The sequence below is a fragment of the Saccopteryx leptura genome, chromosome 1 (assembly GCF_036850995.1).
Source record: "Saccopteryx leptura isolate mSacLep1 chromosome 1, mSacLep1_pri_phased_curated, whole genome shotgun sequence".
NCBI classification, from domain to species: Eukaryota; Metazoa; Chordata; class Mammalia; order Chiroptera; family Emballonuridae; genus Saccopteryx; species Saccopteryx leptura.
In genome coordinates, this window is record NC_089503.1 from 261,094,720 (window position 1) to 261,115,125 (window position 20,406).

At 49.4% G+C, this 20,406-nt stretch overlaps 1 protein-coding gene across 1 annotated transcript; it reads right to left on the reverse strand.

Annotated features, from left to right (window-relative positions):
- Positions 1–2,234: 2,234 nt before the first annotated feature.
- On the reverse strand, positions 2,235–19,877 carry PBX4 (PBX homeobox 4). The gene is given in 6 exon segments (XM_066360230.1): positions 2,235–2,387; positions 2,605–2,697; positions 2,699–2,871; positions 10,001–10,074; positions 19,543–19,732; positions 19,859–19,877. Coding segments are annotated over 6 exon segments (702 nt in total).
- Positions 19,878–20,406: the final 529 nt, after the last annotated feature.

The window sequence follows — 20,406 nt, forward strand, 5'->3', positions numbered from 1 at the left end:
GAATTCAACTGGTATTTTATAGGGACAAAGAGCAAGCTTCCTGTGTGGGAGTGTACGGGGGAGGCTGGCCCTGTTCTTGGGTGGATGTGTGTGGGAGAGTCTGGTGGGTAGGGACAGCTGGTACCCTAAGGTGAACCTCAGAGCCTGCATGTCCACATTTTATATTTGGAAGACCCCCTCACCTGTCAGCCATTTCAGGTTGTCCTGAGACCAGGGGACCCACCAAAGTAAGGAGAGGCTTCCAGCACAGAATTCTGCTGCTGGTGGGTGAGGGTCTCAGGGTCCGGCCATGGAGCAGGAGTCACTGGAATGTGGCTGGTACTTTTCAAAATTTTGTTTTCAATAAATCCTCTCCTCAGATAAAGTCTTAATCCTAAAGACACATCTGTTCTCTAGACATGCCAGTCTCTGAAGTGAACCTGGTTGTTCTTCAGACAACTGCTCATGATGACAAATAAGCCCCCGCCTCACATTTGTTTTGGGACCTTGGGAGCCCCAGAGGCATGGCCCCTCACTTAACCTCTGGCTTTGGTGCTGAGCACACCACAGCAGTTCTGGGTGAGCAAAGCCAGATGTGACTGAGACACATGAAAAATTCTGCTTGAGTGACTCTTTAGGGCCCTGAGTGCTTTCATCATGAAGTCACAGCTAGTCTTGGCAGTCCTATGCTGGAGCACTCAGGGTGGTGGCTAAGGGCACAGACACTGGAGACAGCCAGACTGGGCTGGAAACAGCCCCTCCAACTATACAGTGGGAGGGGGGGCTGCCTCAGTGAGCCAGTGTGGGCGCTGTCAGCACCAGGCACCCTTGCTGCCAGATGGGGCGCGCCGCACCTAGACCCCCGTCCGTACACTCACGCTGCCTATGGGTGTGGCCTGGTCCTGCCTCCAGCTCCCCTTCCTGCACCCCCAATTCCACTGAGAAGACTTTCAGGACTCCCAAGGTCATCTAGGTCCTATCTCCTGTTTGCACCAGCATCCCCCCCAGAGCCAGATGTTGCCTATCTTGTATCCCTGATCACTCACACCGGACTATCTGAGAAGCAATCAAGCACGCATACACCTGAACTTATCCCAGTATAACTGAATTGCTACTTTAGCTCAAGAGCTGGTCTTTCATTGTAAGCTTTAATTTTGCTCCAAGTTCTTTTTCTTCAAAACTTATACCCCTGACCTTTCTTGTGCAACAAAGCACCTTCATCTGATCCAATAATACTAAACAGTAACTACTACAATACACTGAGGATGACCACAGGCTATACCCCACCAGTCTCAGGGAGCTCTCATGCCTGGTAGGAGTGCGCACCCGAGTCCCGTAGCAGGCAGCCGGAATCCGAGCCCAGCCAGGCCACCTCCAGGCTGGACACTCAGCTCCTGCTCCACATTTAGTGAACTTCCGTACGTGTCTTCCTCACTAGGCTTAACCTTCCTTCTCTTCTGGGTTCAGAAAGCATGGCAGGAGAGGCCTGTCACCTGGGAGACTGTGATGCCACCCTTCCTGGGTGGGATAAGGTTGCTCAACTGGGAATAAAAGTACTCATTGCCCTGGCCGGTTGGCTCAGCGGTAGAGCGTCGGCCTAGCGTGCGGAGGACCCGGGTTCAATTCCCGGCCAGGGCACACAGGAGAAGCGCCCATTTGCTTCTCTACCCCTCCCCCTCTCCTTCCTCTCTGTCTCTCTCTTCCCCTCCCGCAGCCAAGGCTCCATTGGAGCAAAGATGGCCCAGGCGCTGGGGATGGCTCTGTGGCCTCTGCCCCAGGCGCTAGAGTGGCTCTGGTCGCAACATGGCGACGCCCAGGATGGGCAGAGCGTCGCCCCCTGGTGGGCGTGCCGGGTGGATCCCGGTCGGGCGCATGCGGGAGTCTGTCTGACTATCTCTCCCTGTTTCCAGCTTCAGAAAAATGCAAAAAAAAAAAAAAAAAAAGTACTCATTAAGAACCTCTGTAGCCTCCTTGCTAAACTTCTACCACTTATGCCTGCAAAGACAGATAACTATGGCCATGTTCATATACTGGGAATCCACCAATGTCCCCTCACTCCCCTATGATTCCAGAGGTTATAAAAATAGCAGCCAACTCTTCTGATCATCTTTTAAGAGGCCGTGTGAGGGCTACACTTGCAGCTGTGGCCAGAACCCCTGGGTGGGCCTGGTCAGCTCCTCTTTCTGAGAGCTGACCCTGGGGCTGTGGCTGGTGAGCAGGGCCTGATCTGGCATCAAGGAACCGGGAGCACAGGGTCATCCATGGCTCTGCTTCAGCTGCATCTGGATGTTGTCAAACTTGCCATGGATGATGCCAACCATGTGCTCCATCTCCTCGGGCAAGATGGGCCTCACCCTGCTCTGCTTCTAGAGGTGGTTGGTGACGTGCGTAGTGAACTCACGGCAGGCCTGGGGCAGGGACACACATGTCAGGCTGTGGCTATCTGGCAGGCTGGCTTGGGGCCCCACACAAGCTAGCTACGAAGAAGTGAATGCAAAGGGCTTCCAGTCAAACCAGCACCTATGCTGTGAACCAAGAGCATGGACTCCTGGTCTGTGCCACAAAGGAAAGGCAGTCAATGGTCCATGTTCTGCTTTGACAAATGTGCATTCACATGACAGAAACTCTTCCATGCAGAAAGATCATCTGTTCATAGCTCCCTGGCTCACAGTGGTAAATCTGTTGAATCTGGGACAGCTTGGCCTTGTAGTCAGAGTCCTATTGTCCTATTGTCATTTGGACAGCCACCTGGTGTTGCCATGCTCACTGTCACTGCTGGTTCTCTTCCTCACTTCTCCAATCTGGACACGCCCTCAGCCAGCAGCAGGTTATCCAGCCTCATGAGCTGAGCGACGGGGAGACCTTCTTCCTGAATGCCACAGATGCTTAACACTGGATAAGAGGACCGAATCAGAGTCCACTGAGGGAAAACCACCACTACATTGTGAGCACTGGTGCCATGTCTGCACAGACAGACAACTTCCCAGAATCCTTAGGGAGGAGGTTTTCTTTTTGTCTGGTAACAGACACCATTACCCACTGCCACACTCAGGAGCAAGGTCTAAGGGCAGAGACAGGCTGCAGTTCAGGGCCGCTGTGAGGGCAGAGTTCACAGTCCAAAGCTGGCTGGGTGGTGCTTGGTGCTGAGAAGCTGGAGCCCTGCACCATATCTCCTGAAGGGAGAGCAAGGCACACTGCAGATGCTAGCCCAGCACAGGAGTGGGCACAGGCTGTGTGTGTGCCTGGTGGGTCTGTCATGCCTGCTGTGTGTGTCTATGGGAAGGAAAAGTCTGATCCAGGATGTGCCAGAAGAGATGAAATAACCCAGGGAGAGATTTTAAGCAGAGAAATGAGACAACTGGCCCTGCAACTTGGAAAAGCCATTCCAGATGGTCTGAGAGAGTGACTGGCTCAAGGGCAGAGCTGGATGGCAGAGGAGGCAGTGGGGAGTGTGACCACCATCCAGGTGGATGCAGAGCAGCCACGGGGCAGCCAGAAAGACAGTCCTCAGGATCCACGACCACTGGCTGCAGGTGCTGAAGAAGGAAGAGGCCAGGGTGACGTCCACATTTGCCCTGTGTGGGGCAGCATTCTCCCAAACACAGTGTGCAGAGCAGCAGATGGGCAACTGAAAAGACACTGTAGCCTGGTCCCTGGCCCAGCTAAGCATGTGTCCAGGTGGCTTTGAGGCAGCTGCTTACTGGGAGTCGGGGCTGAGCTAACCAGTTCAGGTGGGAAACAGGCATTTATTCGTCATTGTACTTGGTGTGTTTGGAGAATTGGTGTGCAATCTGCCTGTTCCTATAGTTCCACTTCTGGGAAGAAGGCCACATCGCCTGTGTGTTGGAAAGCCCACACTTAAGTGACAGGAATGGGAGGAGACAGAAAGAATGATCAGGTCAGTCGAGAAAAACCAGAAGCCTCACAGAAGCATGATTTGTGAGGCAAAGCCCAACTAGAATGTTCCAGAGGAGTATGGGAGGCAGAACAAGGGCCCAGACCGAGGGGGGTGGTCTAGTCAGACACGTGTTTTATTTGCCTTTTCAGTGACAGAAGAGATGTCTGCAGGGAAAGGAGCAGGTGGAAGGCTGGGGCGGGCGGTTCCTGAGGGGAGAAGGCAGGGGCAGGAAGGGAGGCGATGGTGTCGTTCTAGGGCTCACCTTACAGAAAAACAAAGTTTATAGTGTTTCCTTGGGAACAGACTCTCAGCTAATAATTGACTTAAAGGTTAGACAGGGCCGGGTAAAAGTAGGTTTACAGTTGTTTATATGGAAAATACAAGAATAAACTGTATTTCACATACTCACAACTGTCAAGCCTACTTTTGCCTCACCCTGTATTTCCTCAATCACTTGGGTCTTTCTTCTTCCCTACAGAACAGATAGATTTACCTTTTCTGTCAAAGGCTCATTAGGGAAAACTAAAGGAGCTCAAAAGATATCCTTGCAGGAATTTCCCGACATTCAGGGACCCTCATCTCATACACAGGGACCCTTACCATCCACTCAGTCTCATTCAGCTGCAACGAGGTTCCTTCTGAAAGAACTGAAGAAGTGGCTCTTTCATCAGTTGTCTACTAGCTTTCCAGTACAGAGACTCACTTCTCTAACAATCTTACTCGATTTTGAAGATGCACCAGACACAAACTTTAGTCCCCATGAGTGAGGGGTCCTCCCAGCTAGGACAGTGCTCAAGGGCTGTCCACAGCCCCTCTGGTCCTTGCAGACTCTGGGAGACACCTCCTGGACATAAGTCCGCTCCTGAGTCCATCTGCAGGGAACTGTAAAGGCCCCTTCCCTTCCCTCTGCTAGCTGTCCTCCCCTGCAGACCCTCTGTGTCCATATCCTCCTGATTCTATCTTCACTAGCAACCCACCATCCGTCCCCTTCCCTTAATGCCATTCCTGGGCCCCTGCTACACCACCCATCTTGAGCCCTCTGTGACCTGTAAAGGAAAATGCTCTCTCCTGCTGATCCATGGTGTATACCTGCAGGCCAACCACCTCCCACTGCTGTGTTCCCCACACCAGTCTTTTGTTCAAAGTCTTCAGCATCCCCCTGGCATCCAGGTAAAACCTGGAGCCTTGCCTGATATCCCTCCAAAACCCACCTCCATGAACTGTCCCTCTGTTCTTCCTGCTCAGCTCTCTGACAGCACGGTGCTCTGCTCCTGTTCAGGCTGATTCTAGCTCCTCCTTGAGTCCCAGCCAGGGGTCCGAGCAGGCTGAGAGGGATACTCAGTTCCTAGTCCCTCCCCACAGGGCCCCAAGCATGCCCTGCCACCCAGGAGTGAAGAGTCTACCTCCTCACCTTCCATTACAGCTTCAATTGAATTAGGACAAGGAGTGGTCAAGATTGGAATGTGCAGCTTAGTGAAAGGGTGCTCGGAGTGTGTGTGTTCATGTGAGTCTGCAGATGGAAGGCTGGGCTGCTGGGGGGCAAGGTGGTTTTTCTTTCATTCTTTTATTTAAGCAACAAAAGCATCTGAGACCCCCCACACCAAAAACCCCCAGAGAACTTACTGTCGTCAGAATGAAAACTCTAAACCAGGGGTCTCAAACTCGCGGCCCGCCGAACAATTTTGTGCGGCCCGCAGACTAATCCCCTAGGCTTACTTAATTTTATCCAAAATATTTTGGATAGTGGATTAGTCTGCGGGCCGCACAAAATTGTTTGGCGGGCCGCGAGTTTGAGACCCCTGCTCTAAACAATGAAGAGAATAGCCAAGGCCTTTTTTTTTTTTTTTTTTTTGTATTTTTCTGAAGCTGGAAATGGGGAGAGACAGTCAGACAGACTCCCGCATGCGCCCAACCGGGATCCACCCGGCACGCCCACCAGGGGCGATGCTCTGCCCACCAGGGGGCGATGCTCTGCCCCTCCGGGGCGTCGCTCTGCCGAGACCAGAGCCACTCTAGCGCCTGGGGCAGAGGCCAAGGAGCCATCCCCAGCGCCCGGGCCATCTTTGCTCCAATGGAGCCTTGGCTGCGGGAGGGGAAGAGAGAGTCAGAGAGGAAGGAGGGGGTGGGAGTGGAGAAGCAGATGGGCGCTTCTCCTATGTGCCCTGGCCGGGAATTGAACCCGGGTCCCCCGTACGCCAGGCCGACGCTCTACCGCTGAGCCAACCGGCCAGAGCTGTGCCAAGGCCTTTCTTATTTTGCTTCCCAGGGTCTGTGCACCAGTGCAGCCTTCTTTGGAGCAGTTTATTTTATTTTATTTATTTTTTACAGACAGAGAATCAGAGAGAGGGAAAGATAGGGACAGACAGGAAGGGAGAGAGATGAGAAGCATCAACTCCTCGTTACAGCTCCTTAGTTGTTCATCGATTGCTTTCTCCTATGTGCCTTGACCGGGGGTTACAGCAGAGCGAGTGACCCCTTCCTCAAGCCAGTGACCTTGGGCTTCAAGCCAGAAACCTTTGGGCTCAAGCCAGCAATCATGTGGTCATGTCTATGATCCCACACTCAAGCCAGCGACTCCATGTTCAAGCTGGTGAGCCTGTGCTCAAGCTGGATGAGCCCACGCTCAAGCCAGCAACCCTGGGGTTTCAAACCTGGGTCCTCACATCCCAATCTGACGCTCCATCCACTGAGCCACCACTTGGTCAGGCTAGAGCAGTTTTTTTTTTTTTTGTATTTTTCCGAAGTTGAAAATGGGGAGGCAGTCAGACTCCCGCATGTGCCCAACCGAGATCCACCCGGCACGCCCACCAGGGGGCGATGCTCTGCCCATCTGGGGCGTTGCTCTGTTGCAACCAGAGCCATTCTAGCACCTGAGGCAGAGGCCACAGAGCCATCCTCAGCGCCTGGGCCAACTTTGCTCCAATGGAGCCTTGGCTGCGGGAGGGGAAGAGAGAGACAGAGAGGAAGGAGAGGGGGAGGGGTAGAGAAGCAGATGGGCGCTTCTCCTGTGTGCCCTGGCCGGGAAACGAACCTGGGACTCCCGCACGCCAGGCCGACGCTCTACCACTGAGCCAACCGGCCAGGGCCTGGAGCAGTTTTGAAATGCTGATTAATACTGAGAAAGTGTACAGAAGCACTGTCCCCTGTGAATGCTGCATTCACAGGGTGTACATGACCACACTGTGAGTAAGAATGAAGACTCCAAACTGCCCAGAGGTCCATGAAGGAGACAGCATGACTACTGTGTCTTATGGTGTTAACCAAGTATATGTCCTGAGGTACTGTTATGACCAAAAATCACACTATCAGCTTTATTTCTTAGGCTGCACATTTTTGCAATATGTATAAGTAAAACCCTAGCTTACAAAAAGTTACTCGGTCACCACTCCAAATCACAGCTGTGGATGAGGCCATGCTACACGTGTGTATCTGGGCTTCACTTCACCTGCTTGCACAGTGTCTCTTTGCTCTACCACTGCCTCCCATGCAGCCTTGCCTCTCCCTCAGCACGGGGCACCTGTCCTCTCAGGGCACCGTCACTGGCCTAATTGTGAGCATTAGACATTTGTTACCTTCAATCACAACATGTTCATTTCCTGTGGACTGTTCCAGAGCATCTCAGACGTGCTACTCAGCCCCCTCCCCCAGGGACTTGACTGGCGGGCAGGAGGCCTTGGGGACCAGCTCAGGCCACCATCTGCTGCAGACTCTCAGAGGAGGTGGGAACTCAAAGAAAGGCACTGACCCCAAACTGCCAGATTTCCTTCTGTTCCCAACCTACTGCAGGTGATAAACCAAACAATGAAGTACAATAAAATTATGAATATCAACCCGTTTTTTGTAAGAAACAACATGGAATTGCTATGAACTGACTTGTGTCCCCCTCAAATGCACATGTGGAAGCCCCAACTCCCAATGTGGCTGAATACGGAGACAGGACCATGAGGAGGTGATTAAGGTCAAATGACTGGAGCTTTGTAGGTAGCAGAGCATCTCCCTCGCTGCAATCTATCGCAAGTCAGCCTTCAACACAATAAAAAAAGGTCAACTGAGGTCATAAGATTGGGTCCCTGAACGACAGGACTGTGGCCTTCTAAGAAGAGATACCTCTTCCTCACCCACACCTCCTTGATCCTGGACTCACAGTCTCCACACAGTGAGAAATAATGTCTGCTATCTGAGCCATCCAATCTGTGGTGTTTTGCTGTGGCAGCTTGAGCAGACTAAGACAGGAACATGACCCCAAGTTGTGTTTATTTTTCTCTACTCATGGTACAAAGGCACGGCTATCTGGGGCTGAAGCTACTCCAGGACCTCAACTACCTAGGGAGAACTCTAAACCACCGGCTGAGCACCAGAGACTCGGAGGCCCTCACTGTCCCCTTTAATCAACAACTTTCTGACCAAGTGAGTGAAAACATACCCCCTACAGCCCTCAGTTGGGCTGGGATGGAGGGAAGGAGAGGGTGCTTACTTAATCAGTAACCAAGACAACAATGAGCTTTCCTAACATTTCTTACTAAGGCACAAACCAAGGGTGATAATCACCTGTGTGACTTATACAGTTTCAACACTAAAGACCAATGATCACAGAAAACAGTGACGGTTCTTTCTACTTCCTGATAAAAATCATCTCAAAGAGTGAAGTAATTTAATAGTTGCCATGCCTACCTGACACTAGGGGTACAGCAATTCAAAATTATTTTCCCATACATTGCTTTCATTTGCTATAAAACTGTTCATCATTAAGCTGTGTGTGCCACTTCTTTTTTTTTTTTATTCAGTAAGAGGAGGGGAGGCAGAGATAGTCTCCTGCATGCTCCCAACAGATATCCACCCGGCTAGCCCACTAGGGGGCCATGCTCTGGCCATCTGGGAAGTTGCTCTGTTGCTCAGCAACGGAGCTGTTCTTAGCACCTGAAGCAGAGGCCATGGACCCGTCCTCAGCACCTGGGGCCAACTTACTCCAATAGAGCCATGGCTGTAGGAGGGGAAGAGAAAGAGAAAGAAGGGAGAAGGTGAGGAGGAAGGGTGGAGAAAGCATATGGGTGCTTCTCCTGTGTATCCTGACCAGGAATCGAACCTGGGACATCACCTGCTGGGCTGATGCTCTACCACTGAGCCAACTGGCCAGGGCCGATGATCTTTGGTTTAAATATCTTGATCTTATTTGGTGGCCTCTCTCGTCAACTATCTTCAAATTGTTATTAACCTTGCCCCAGTGATCCAGGTCAGCACCACTAGTAACAGGAAATATTGGCAGCACATACTTCTGACACAATGCTCTGAACAGAACACAACACTGCTTCTGTGGGATCACCACCAAAGACAGGCTGCTGCAGCCTCATCATGAGGAAACAATGCACACACCAGCCTGAGGGGCACACCAGAAAATGAGCAGTTCTCAGCAAAAGCGTGTGGGTTGTGGACGAAAAGGAAAGACCAAGGAACCATCAGAGCTGAGGAACCGTAACAGATTGGAGGAGACAAAGGAAACATGAGGACTAAGTGCCACGTGGGAACCTGGACCAGAAGTATTAGGGCAAAACCCGGGAAGTCCGAGGAAGGCCTGTTGTTGTTCAGTGAGGGAGCACTGTGGCAAGATTCACCTCCCGGTTTCCATCACTGTGCTACGGTCTGAAGGTGTTAACCTTAGACAGGAAGCTGGGAGAAGGGTGTAGAAGAACTCTTTGTACTACAGTTTTTTCAACTTTCCTGCAAATCTAAGACTAATTCAAAATAAAGCTTTTTTTTTTAACTGCTGTGGTAAAAACCTTCCATGGGGATCACTTCAGATGCTGAAAACAGACAAACAAAAGAAAATTTACTTTGCTATCATCCTTGCTTTTTCCTAAACCAGCGAATGCCACAGCACCTCTTAGATTTTGCTTAAGACAAATGCAGCTGTTCGTTGGCAACAATTGCTCCAGCTCTAAACTGTAAAATAGATGATGTGATATATCAGAAAGGAGGGCTCTGATAGGCCGAAAAGGAGCCAACAGCTGCCAGAGAAGATGAGCTGGGCAAGATGGTCTGTGGTACACACTGGGCCCAGGCAGGACCAGAGGCTTATGCTTGTGGCAATCCTGGATCCACACAGAAAGTGTCCTCTCAACGGCCTACCTGTCTTTTCCTTGATTTCACAGAGCACACTAAAGAGAGCAGGCTTCATCCGATGGCAATGAAGAGCATGCTTTCTGAAAGAGATGTGACAGAGGAGTGTGAGAGTGTCATCCTGTCCACCAGAGTCAAGATCCTCCATACTGAGTCACCCAGTTCTCTCGAAAATCCCTTACGAAAATACAATACCATAGCATTTCATATGAGTTCAAAGTGTACACAGAATACACAAATATTCAAAACATTTCCTTTTATATGTAGAATTTTAAACAATACATATAATACATTAACTCATCAAGAACTATAAAATTCCAAGGTCCAGGCATTTGAAAGTTGTGCTCACACTACTGTCCGGTAGTGGCGTTTTGGTGGATAAGGGGAAAGCCCAGTCATCCTATTCCAGGCATGTTATGCTAACTTAGTAGGTGTCTACTGAGCACCATTCTAGCATCACAAAGACACAGGTAGACAATGTTCTTAATCATGTGGCAATTAAGGTGGAGGGAATGAGATACCAAATATACACACAAACAAGAAAACCATCAGCTACGGCAGGTACTTTGTGACAACGTTCAGTAGAGTGATGACTAGAGGTTTATTGGAATTTCTAGATCTCTGAGGTGACACCGAAGTCAAGATGGGAATGACAAGGAGAAGGCAGGCAGGAAAAGGGCTGAAAAGAGGTAATAATTTAGGCAGAGGACAGAGCCAGTGCCGAGGCCCTTAGTGAGAACAGAGAACACACTTGCCTTTTTTTTTTTTTTTTTTGTATTTTTCCAAAGCTGGAAATGGGGAGGCAGTCAGACAGACTCCTGCATGCACCCGACTGGGATCCACCTGGCATGCCCACCAGGGGGCGATGCTCTGCCCCTCTGAGGTGCCGCTCTGTTGCAACCAGAGCCATTCTAGCGCCTGAGGCAGAGGCCATAGAGCCATCCTCAGCACCCGGGCCAACCTTGTTCCAATGGAGCCTCAGCTGCGGGAGGGGAAGAGAGAGAGGAAGGAGAGGGGGAGGGGTGGAGAAGCAGATGGGCGTTTCTCCTGTGTGCCCTGGCTGGGAATCGAACTCGGGACTCCTGCACGCCAGGCCGACGCTCTATCACTGAGTCAACTGGCCAGGGCCCACACTTGCCTTTTTAAGAAACCAGGATGCTGTAGGGTGAGAGGTGAGTGAGAGAGCCAAGTGGTGACATTAGAGAGGCAGTGGGGCCGAATCTGGCTTTTGTTTGCCTGTGATGGAAACTGTGGTTGGCCCCAAAGATGTCTGCGTGCCATCCTCAGAATTATGACACATTACGTTACAAGGGAAAACACTGCTGATGCGATTAAGGTTAAGGATTCTGAGATGGAGAGATCAACTCAGGTTATACAAATGAACTCAAGTCTGGCCCTGGTCAATTAGCTCAGTTGGTTAAGAGCGTCATCCCGAAACAATAAGGTTGCAGGTTCGATCCTGGTTAGGGTACACATGGGAAGCAACCAAAAAATGCATGATTGAGTGGAACAAATGTTTCCCTTCCCCTTCCCTTCTCTCTGTCACTCTAAAAATCAATAAAAATTAAGCCTAGGCTGGATGGCTCGGTTGGTTGGAGCACTGTCCAAGAGCACAGAGGTTACAGTGCTCTTTGATTCCCAGTCAGGGCACAAAGAGGAACAGCTTGATGTTCCTGTCTCTCTCTAAGAAAAAAAAAAAAAAAAAGAAAGAAAAAGAGGACCCAAGTCTAATCACACTCTCAGCATATTAAAAGTGCACAAAATCTTCCAGTGGTGGTCAGAGAAACAGATGTGATGACTATTTCTTCTGATCCAAGACAAATGTTTTAGAAAGATCAGAGTACTTAAAAAAAAACACCAAGGGACAGAACTAACTGCAGGCTCACTTCTGGCACAGCAAGGAGTTCAAGGCCACGTCTGACTGAATAGCAGCTAAAGCAGGCAGGCACCCTACCCGAGTCCCCCCTCAAAGGCCATGTCCTCTTCTCATGCCAGATGGAACCACACTACATGCTTTCCTGCTCTGAGCGTTCCCTGCACATGCATAGGCCCCCAGCCTAGAATGTTGTCCTACTTTCTCTGCTGAACAAAAAGGCTCATTCTAGATCATGGTCATCTCCTGGGCACACTCCTGTGCCCAGCCTGACTTTTGCTGGATTCTAGGGTCCCATTGTTCATGCTCCACAAGCTCTCATCTTGCTGACAGGTGGCCTCCCTTGCTCTAGCTAACTCCTCACTCTCTTTCTGCTCCTCTAAAACAGGGGTCGGGAACCTTTTTGGCTGAGAGAGCCATGAACGCTACATATTTTAAAATGTAATTCTGTGAGAGCCATACAACAACCCGTGTATGTTACGCATTATCCAATAAAAATTTGGTGTTGTCCCGGAGGACAGCTGTGACTGGTTCCAGCCACCCGCAACCATGAACATGCGCAGTAGGAAATAAATGGATTGTAATACATGAGAATGTGTTATATTTTTAAAGTTATTATTATTTTTTATTAAAGATTTGTCTGCGAACCAGATGCAGTCATCAAAAGAGCCACATCTGGCTCGTGAGCCATAGGTTCCTGACCCCTGCTCTAAAACCTTAGCCCAACAGTCTGATCTCTTCAAGTACCCGAAGCAGGAAGTGATGTCATATTCTAGTGAGCACGGAGGAACTCTGGGAGGAGGAGCTCTGCAGGGCAGCACCAGTTTAAGAGAATAAAGCCAAATCTCTAGCCAACCACCTCCTAATTGACCTCAGGCAAGTTCTTACTCACTCAGGAGCAGTTCCTCATCTAGAGACTCAATGAAAAACTGCCCACTTCCTAAGGTTATTGGGAGGTGTGTATTCAGACTCAGGCACTCAGCAACTGGTCACTTCAATGAATGAGCTGTACCTGCTCACTTGTGAAACTTTCATGAAACATTCTGCACATTTCTTCATTTATTAATAAAATCACTTCAAAAGGGATTTTACTGTGATCCTAGATTTTAGACAGCTTCAGGAAATCGTTTCGAAACCACAAAATTCAACTTCAAGTACAGCAAAGATGACAAGCCTTGGCACTACACCAAGCCAAGATAAGGATGTTAACCTAAGAGTGAAACTAAAAGCTATAAGCAGGCTAAGAACACAGACTGCAGGCACTGAGTCCACTACACCTAATGCAGCTCCTTAAGAATGATGAAAAAACACTCTGACTCTGAAATTCTATTTTCCGGTGGACTAACAGTCTCTCGTGCCAACGCTGTCTGGCTTTGGGAAATTCCAAACCATAAATTCCTCCTCTAACCCTTGAATTCTTTGAATGGGCGTGCTGAAAGCCGAGGCTGACATGCATTAATGTGCATATTTCTAAGGTCTGTGTCCCCTTATTTAGTATTCCAGAGCTACTGAGACAAGGGGCACACTGTTCGGTAGGTAGCTTATGCCTTGCCATTTGGGTAGGTTCTAAGGATATTCAAAATTACATCACTTCCCTTTAATAATTATTAGAATTTAATCCGTATTTCAAGCAAAGTCAATCTGCTGAGATACTGAATGCATTAAGAATGCCATGTAAATGAGGACAGAAATAATTTTCATTTGGTACATCAGCATAAAGCTGATGAATATTCTATTGAGATCCTCCCAGATTTTAAAACCCTCAAGCCAAGGACCCAGCTGGTTCTTCTCCCCAGCAAGCCCAAACCTATCCCTTGCCCCTCTTCTCCTCCCTCCAAGGTGCATTACTTTTGCCCTTCATGAAAATACTTAAGAAGTCATATGTGTAAAAAGCACATTAAAAAGTTCAGAGAAGCCTGACCAGATGGTAGCGCAGTGGATAGAGCATCGGCCCGGTATGCTGAGGAGCCTGGTTCTGAACCCTGATGTTGCTGGCTTGAGCACGGGCTCACCAGCTTAAGCACAGGATCATAGACATGATCCCATGGTCTCTGGCTTGAGTCCAAGGTCTCTGGCTTGAGCGAGGGGTCACTGGCTCGGCTGGAGCTTTGTTAGGAATGTAGGCTCTTGCCCCCTAGCTCCCCAAAAACCTACTACAGTATATCACAATTTGCAATGCAATAAGACTCCCACAGTTTTGCTGCACGTAGAGCCTAAGCAGTACTGTTCTAGAACACCAATGTCCAGGGTAACTTTCTGCGATGATGGAAATGTTCTTCTCTGTCTGAGGTAATATGATAGCTACTACCCACACATGGCTATTGAGCACCTGAAATGTAACTATGCAGTTGAAGAACTGGATGCTTAATTTATTTCATTTTAATTCAAAAAGACACGTGGTGAGTGGCCACCACACTGGACCATGCAATCCTCCAGCATATCCACATGCACCTGTGAGCAAAGGGTCAAGAAGGAACAACTACAGCCAAATCTGCCCATCCTACACACAGAACCACGCGAAGAAGGACCAGCCCTCTTCAGCTGCTTCTAGGAGAGCTTCAGGAATGGAGCCTGGGTCTTCAGGGAGACTGCTGACCACTCTGCTTCCTTGTTTTTCATCGCACCCCTCAGCCATTCCTAGCTCTATAGAGTTTTCATACTGACTTCTTAGGAATCACACTATAGACAAAAAATGGAGTCCAGGCTTCAGGACACCTGAAGCTTGAGGATCCCCAAGGGTGTGGTAAAAGGGCAGGCTATTGAGGGAGCGGGGGAGGACCCAGAGCTTGCACAGATTTTCAAAAGCATGCATGACTCAAACATTGAGAGAAGGGCCTGAGAGAAGGGAAGAACTTTGGAGCTTGACAATATTAGCAGAAGAGCTTTCAACCCTAGTCTGATAACTCTCATAAATCCCTCATAAAGGTTGTAGAGAAAAGGAAATGAAATAACTATGTAAACTGTAAAATGTTGTAAAATTATATATATATGGCTATGCATGATACAGCAAAATATTCAGATAATCCTTGGAAAATGAGATAAAAGTTTCTGCCTTACTGGTCCTATATAAAAAATGTATGAGAACATGATTAATGAAAGTTTCAAATCAGAAGACGTGGAACTATCCCTTCTCCAGGGAGAGCTCAGGAGACAGCCTAAGAAGGTCAGAAGATCATTCAAGGAGACTGATCACCCCTCACACACAAAGCCTCTAGCTGACTTGGGCTGAATCTAAATGAAGATGGTGCACCCCAAAGTTCCCAGTGTCCTTCCACTATCTGTGTAATCAGAAGGAAGAAAAACACACAGTTTAGGATCCTGAGACTATTTAGCTGTAATGACAAAATACATTATGCACAAGCTCATGGAGCTGCCTTCTTAATAATGCAGAAAGATTTAAGTAAGAATCTAGGTTTAGCCTGACCTGTGGTGGTGCAGTAGATAGAGCATTGACCTGGAATGCTGAGGTCACCCCAGGCTTGCTTGGTCAAGATGGGCCACTATGAATTTATGCTTCCCGCTCTTCCCCCTTCTATCTCTCTCCTCGCTCTAAAATCAATAAACAAGATCTTAAAAGAAAAAAAAAAAGAATCTGGGTTTAAGGAGAGCAGGTGTGCTTTAAATACACTATGGTTGAAGTAGTATAGTAAGAAGCTAGAAAAATTCCTTGGCAAGTAAAATGGAAAAACTGAGACAGGTAACTGAACAAACCGGCCCAGCAATTTACAGCAAGATACTGAAGGTCACCTTCCTAGAGATGACATCTAGGCCTCAGTTGTATTTCAGCTCCAGGCTCAGAAAAGCAGCAAAGCCAGGCGGGTGTGCCAGGACCAGCTGCGGTGGCTAATGAGCCCCTGTCCTGGATCTGACCAACCAGTAGAGATCATGACCCTGAAAGGCCACCCCTGGAAAAGCTGATGAATACTCTGTTGAGATCTCCCCTAAGCCTCCCCTAAACTCCTAACATTTAAAAACTCTCAAAACAAAAAAAACCCAGCGGGCACTTTTCCCTCACCCCTCTTCTTCCCCTAAAGGCATGCATCACCTAAACTCAAAGGGTCCCCATGAGACTTGCAACCAAGAGAGCAGTGGGCATCAGAAGCTCATCCCGAGCTAACCCCTAACCCTGTCTCCATGGCTCCCTTTTCTCTGATTTCCCAGTGTAGGCTTATTTCTTTCCTATAAGGTTTCCCGAGAGCCAAAGCAGCCTACCTAGTCTCTCTCCTGTTGCTTCTTCTGTTATAGGCCCTTCCCTGTTTTCGTGTCCCCAGCTTTAATAAAAGTACTCCCCAAATCACTTGGATCTGTGTTGTGAAATTTTTCCTGCACAAAGTCAAGAACCCACACAGTGCCTAGGCAGGCCTGCTCAGGGTAAGGTCCCTTTTCTGGTAACATGGTGAAAAACAGGTTGAAAAGGCCTCACAGCTGAGATGAAAAATTCTTTCTTGCTAGCCAGTTAAGCTAAACTGATGCTAGGGACTACGAAGGGGTCAGCAGGCACACTGTGAAAGGGCAGGGTCAGAAAGATGTGCAAGCCTCACTCATCCAGTCAGCTGTCCAGGCTGCAGAGTTTATTATGAAGAAAAGACTCACTCAAGGCCCTGGCTGGGTGACTCAGTCATTAAAATGTCAACCCAGTGTATCAGAGGTTGCGGGTTCAACTCCAGCCAGGGCACGTACAAAAAGCAATCAATGAGTACAAAACTAAATGGAACTAGCTTGATCAGGCGGTGGCGCAGTGAATAGAGCATCCGACTGGAATGCAGATGACCCAGGTTTGAGACCCCCAAGGTTGCCAGCTTGAGCGTGGGCTCATCTGGTTTGAGCAAAGCTCACCAGCTTCTACCCAAGGTCTCTGGCTTGAGCAAGGGGTTACTCGGTCTGCTGAAAGCCCAGGTCAAGGCACATATGAAAAAGCAATCAATGAACAGCTAAGGTGTCGCAATGAAAAACTGATGATTGATGCTTCTCATCTCTCTCTCTGTTCCTGTCTGTCTGTCCCTCTCTCTGACTCGCAATGAAAAACTAATGATTGATGCTTCTCATCTCTCTCTCCGTTCCTGTCTGTCTGTCCCTCTCTCTGACTCTCTCTCCATCTCTGTAAAAAACAACAACAAAAAAAACAAACCAAAACTAAATGGAACTAAGTGAAACAACGAGTTGATGCTTCTCTTCTCTCTCTCCCTCCCTATCCCCTACTTTCATCAATGGAAAAAAAAAATAGACTTACTTAAGCTGTTTTCTCCTGAGTGGAGTAAGTGGCCCACCTGAGGTCTGACTTCTGGGTGACATTTAGGGCCTAAGCTTCTACATCTCAAAATAAAAGCCCCAGTAGTCTTTTTTCTGCAGAAAGAGACCAGGAGTCAGATATCTAACAGCCATGTTGTCAAGCATGTACAACACCCCAATATTCCTTTTCTTAGCCTTCAAAGAAAGAGAGCTGTCTTCAAGAACAGCAAGAAGAGGTAACTGACTGCATTTTATTCTAAAGCCTATCTAGGGGAGTCTCAAGAGGTGGCTACAAGAAAAAAGCAGAGCCCTGGCTGCGTAGTTCAGTTGGTTAGAGCATTGTCCTGCTACACCAAGGTTGTGGGTTTGATCCCCAGTCAGGGCACATACAAGAGTTAACCAATGAACGCATGAATAAGCAGAACAACAAATTGATGTTTCTTTCTCTTTCTCTCTCCCAAATCAATAAATAAAAATTTTTAAAAAGAAGAAAAAAGCAGCAGCTTAGGGGCTGTGCTGGGGTGACAGATTCCTGAGGCCATCGCTGGGCAGAGCTCACTCCTTAAGCAACTCTCCACCTAGAAACAGAAGGAACACAGGTAGCTCTACCAACAAGCAGAGCACTGCCTCTGCGGTTCTGGGTGTGAAGAACCCATTTTCCTTCTCCCCCAGCTCCTGCTAATCCTTCCAGAATCTAAGTGCCACAAAAGTTTATGAATGGTAGGTGCCAGGCCCTGGAAATACAAAGGAAAGTACAAAAAGCCCCTGGTCTCATATTAGTCTAGCAGATAGGGCAACCCACAGAAGAACCCTCTCCCAGCCCAGCTTTTTCGTGCCAGAATTACTTCTACTCAGCATATTCCTAATAGGACTATTCATAAATCAGTCTCCCACACACCGTACTTTTCAGTGAGCTCCAAGAGGGGCGGAGAACATCTTAGCTATCTTTGTTTCTCCAACACCTAGCACAATGCTTCAAAAAGTAGAGTAAACATGATGGTGGTGCTGCTGGGAGTGGTGGCTGGTGACACTCCCAACTTTCCAGACAGTTAGGAAACTGCTTAGGGCTGTTGTTCAACTGGCTTTGTAACCCTTCTTCACTAGGAGGCTTTTGTGACTGACTACACAGTCCACCAGGGTCTCGTGAGACCCTGGTCTAATCCTTCTCCCCCACAAAAGGCTCTCACGTAACAAGACCTCATCCTCCAAAAGGACTTCAATCCTTTTCCATTTTCTAATAATTTGGACAGAACCCAAACACACGGGCTTTCTTGTGAAGGCGATTTTACCAGTCCTGGCTGGTGGAAAGGGGTGGGTAGAGATAAGCAGGAGAGTGGTCTTCTAACTGCTTTGATTTTCCTATTGCAACTGAAATAAAACCCAAACTCTTTCTGAGATCTGTAGGCCGAGTATGATGTTACAACTTCCCTCCAAACTCAACTGGGGACTTTCAGTCCCTGGCTCTGCTCTCTTCCCACTTCTCCCACCTCAAGGCCTCTGAAGGTGCTGTGCCCTCTCCACCTGGCTTCCCACAGCATGCCGTCCCTTCCCTTCCAGCTTTTCTCACAATTTATACTAAGTTTTTCGCACTTATTTTCTCCCTCAAACCATGAGCTTGAAAACTGGAACTTTGCCAGCAGCCAGCTCAGTGCTCTGCATAATATCTAATAAATATTTGCTGAGGCCCTGGCTGGTTGGCTCAGTGGCAGAGTATCAGCCTGTATGTGGATGTCCCGGGTTCCATTCTGGTCAGGGCACACAGGAAAAGAGATCCACCCTTCCTGCAGCCCTAGGCAGTTTCCTAACTCCCCCCTCCCTTCTTCTTCGCAGCCATGGCTCCATTGGTTCCAGAGCATCAGCCCAGGGGCACTGAGGATGGCTCCATGGAGCCTCCACCTCAGGTGCTAAAAATAGCTTAGTATCAAGCATGGCCCTAGATGGGCAAAGCATTGGCCCCAGACGGGAATTGTGCATCTGGGAGTCTGTCTCTCTATCTCCCCTTCCCTCACTTGGGAAAAGAAAAAAAATGGTAAATTAATTTAAAAATGGGGGGGGGGGCGATCTCTTCATTCCTAACGCCCATTCCCCACAACACTCTTGCCCTCAAAGCTTCCTCCTTCATGAATCCTCCACACTCCTCTTACCCCCTTACAATTCCAGAACCCTGAAATCACCTTTCACCATAAACCTTCCTTTCCTCGAACTACCCTTAAATCCATCCCTCTCACCCCAGGACGAATTCCCAAAACCCACCACCCCACTGTGAGCCCCACAAGCCTTTCAATCCATTCCATTTTAAGCCCGTAACCAGCCCCCCTCCCCCGGCGTCCCACAGCGCCCCTCAGCCGTCCCTCCCGCTCGGAGACACGCCCCCGCCGTCGGGCGGCCCCGGCTTCACACTCCAACCCTCCCGGCCCGCCCCTTCCCGCCGCGCCGACCCGCGCAGCACCTGGCCTGCGCCTTCTCTACTCCAGGCTCTGGTCCCTGACGGCTAGGAGCTGCTACACTGTAGCAGCTACAGGATGTCGCCCGATCCCGGCCCGGGCTGGAGCCCCGTCGGCGGGTGGCGCGGGGTGGGTGACGGCGGGTCCGAAGCACTCGTGCGGGGTTCGTAGCCAACCGCCGCCACTCCGGCCGCGCTAGTCCCGCGGACACGCCCCTAACAGCCCGGCTCCCGGATACGCTAGGGTTGTCGAGGCAACGGCACTTCCCACCCCCGTTCTCCTCTAGTTCGAGAGGGCTCCGCCGCGTTCATCGGCCCCTACCCACATCATCGCCTTTCATGTCTCCGCCTCCTGAGCCCCCGCAGAGCGGCTCCTTACTCTTCCTCTGAGCCCTCATAAATGGGTCCCCACTCCTTAGACACCAGCATGTCTCCTGAGTCCCCACTTGTCAGAGTAGCCCACTCTTCCTCTCAGCCATCCATTCCTTCTCAGTCTTCCTTGGCTCTCAAAGCTCCATTAACAACCCCCTCCCACCCCTCACCGTCATCTCCAGAAGCTCCAGACCCAGACCCCTGCTCAATCCCCTAATGCTCCAGTCAGCTCCATCAGGAGGTCACTAGAGCTCTCTGCCTCCTGGCTTTCCATGAGGGTCCCAAGTGTGTGGTGATGGTGTCTGGGAGGATGGTGATCGGGAGGACGATGTTTAAGTGCTTTTGTCAGCGGTAGAAGTCAGTTCTAGTCACCTTTCGATATCTGAGCATGATCTCTCTTGTTTATTCTCTCTTGCTCTGCAGCATTCCAGGTCTAGAAAATGCTGTCACATGGTTAATGAGCAAATGGTTCCAGAAGACCTACCCTGTGGTGAACCC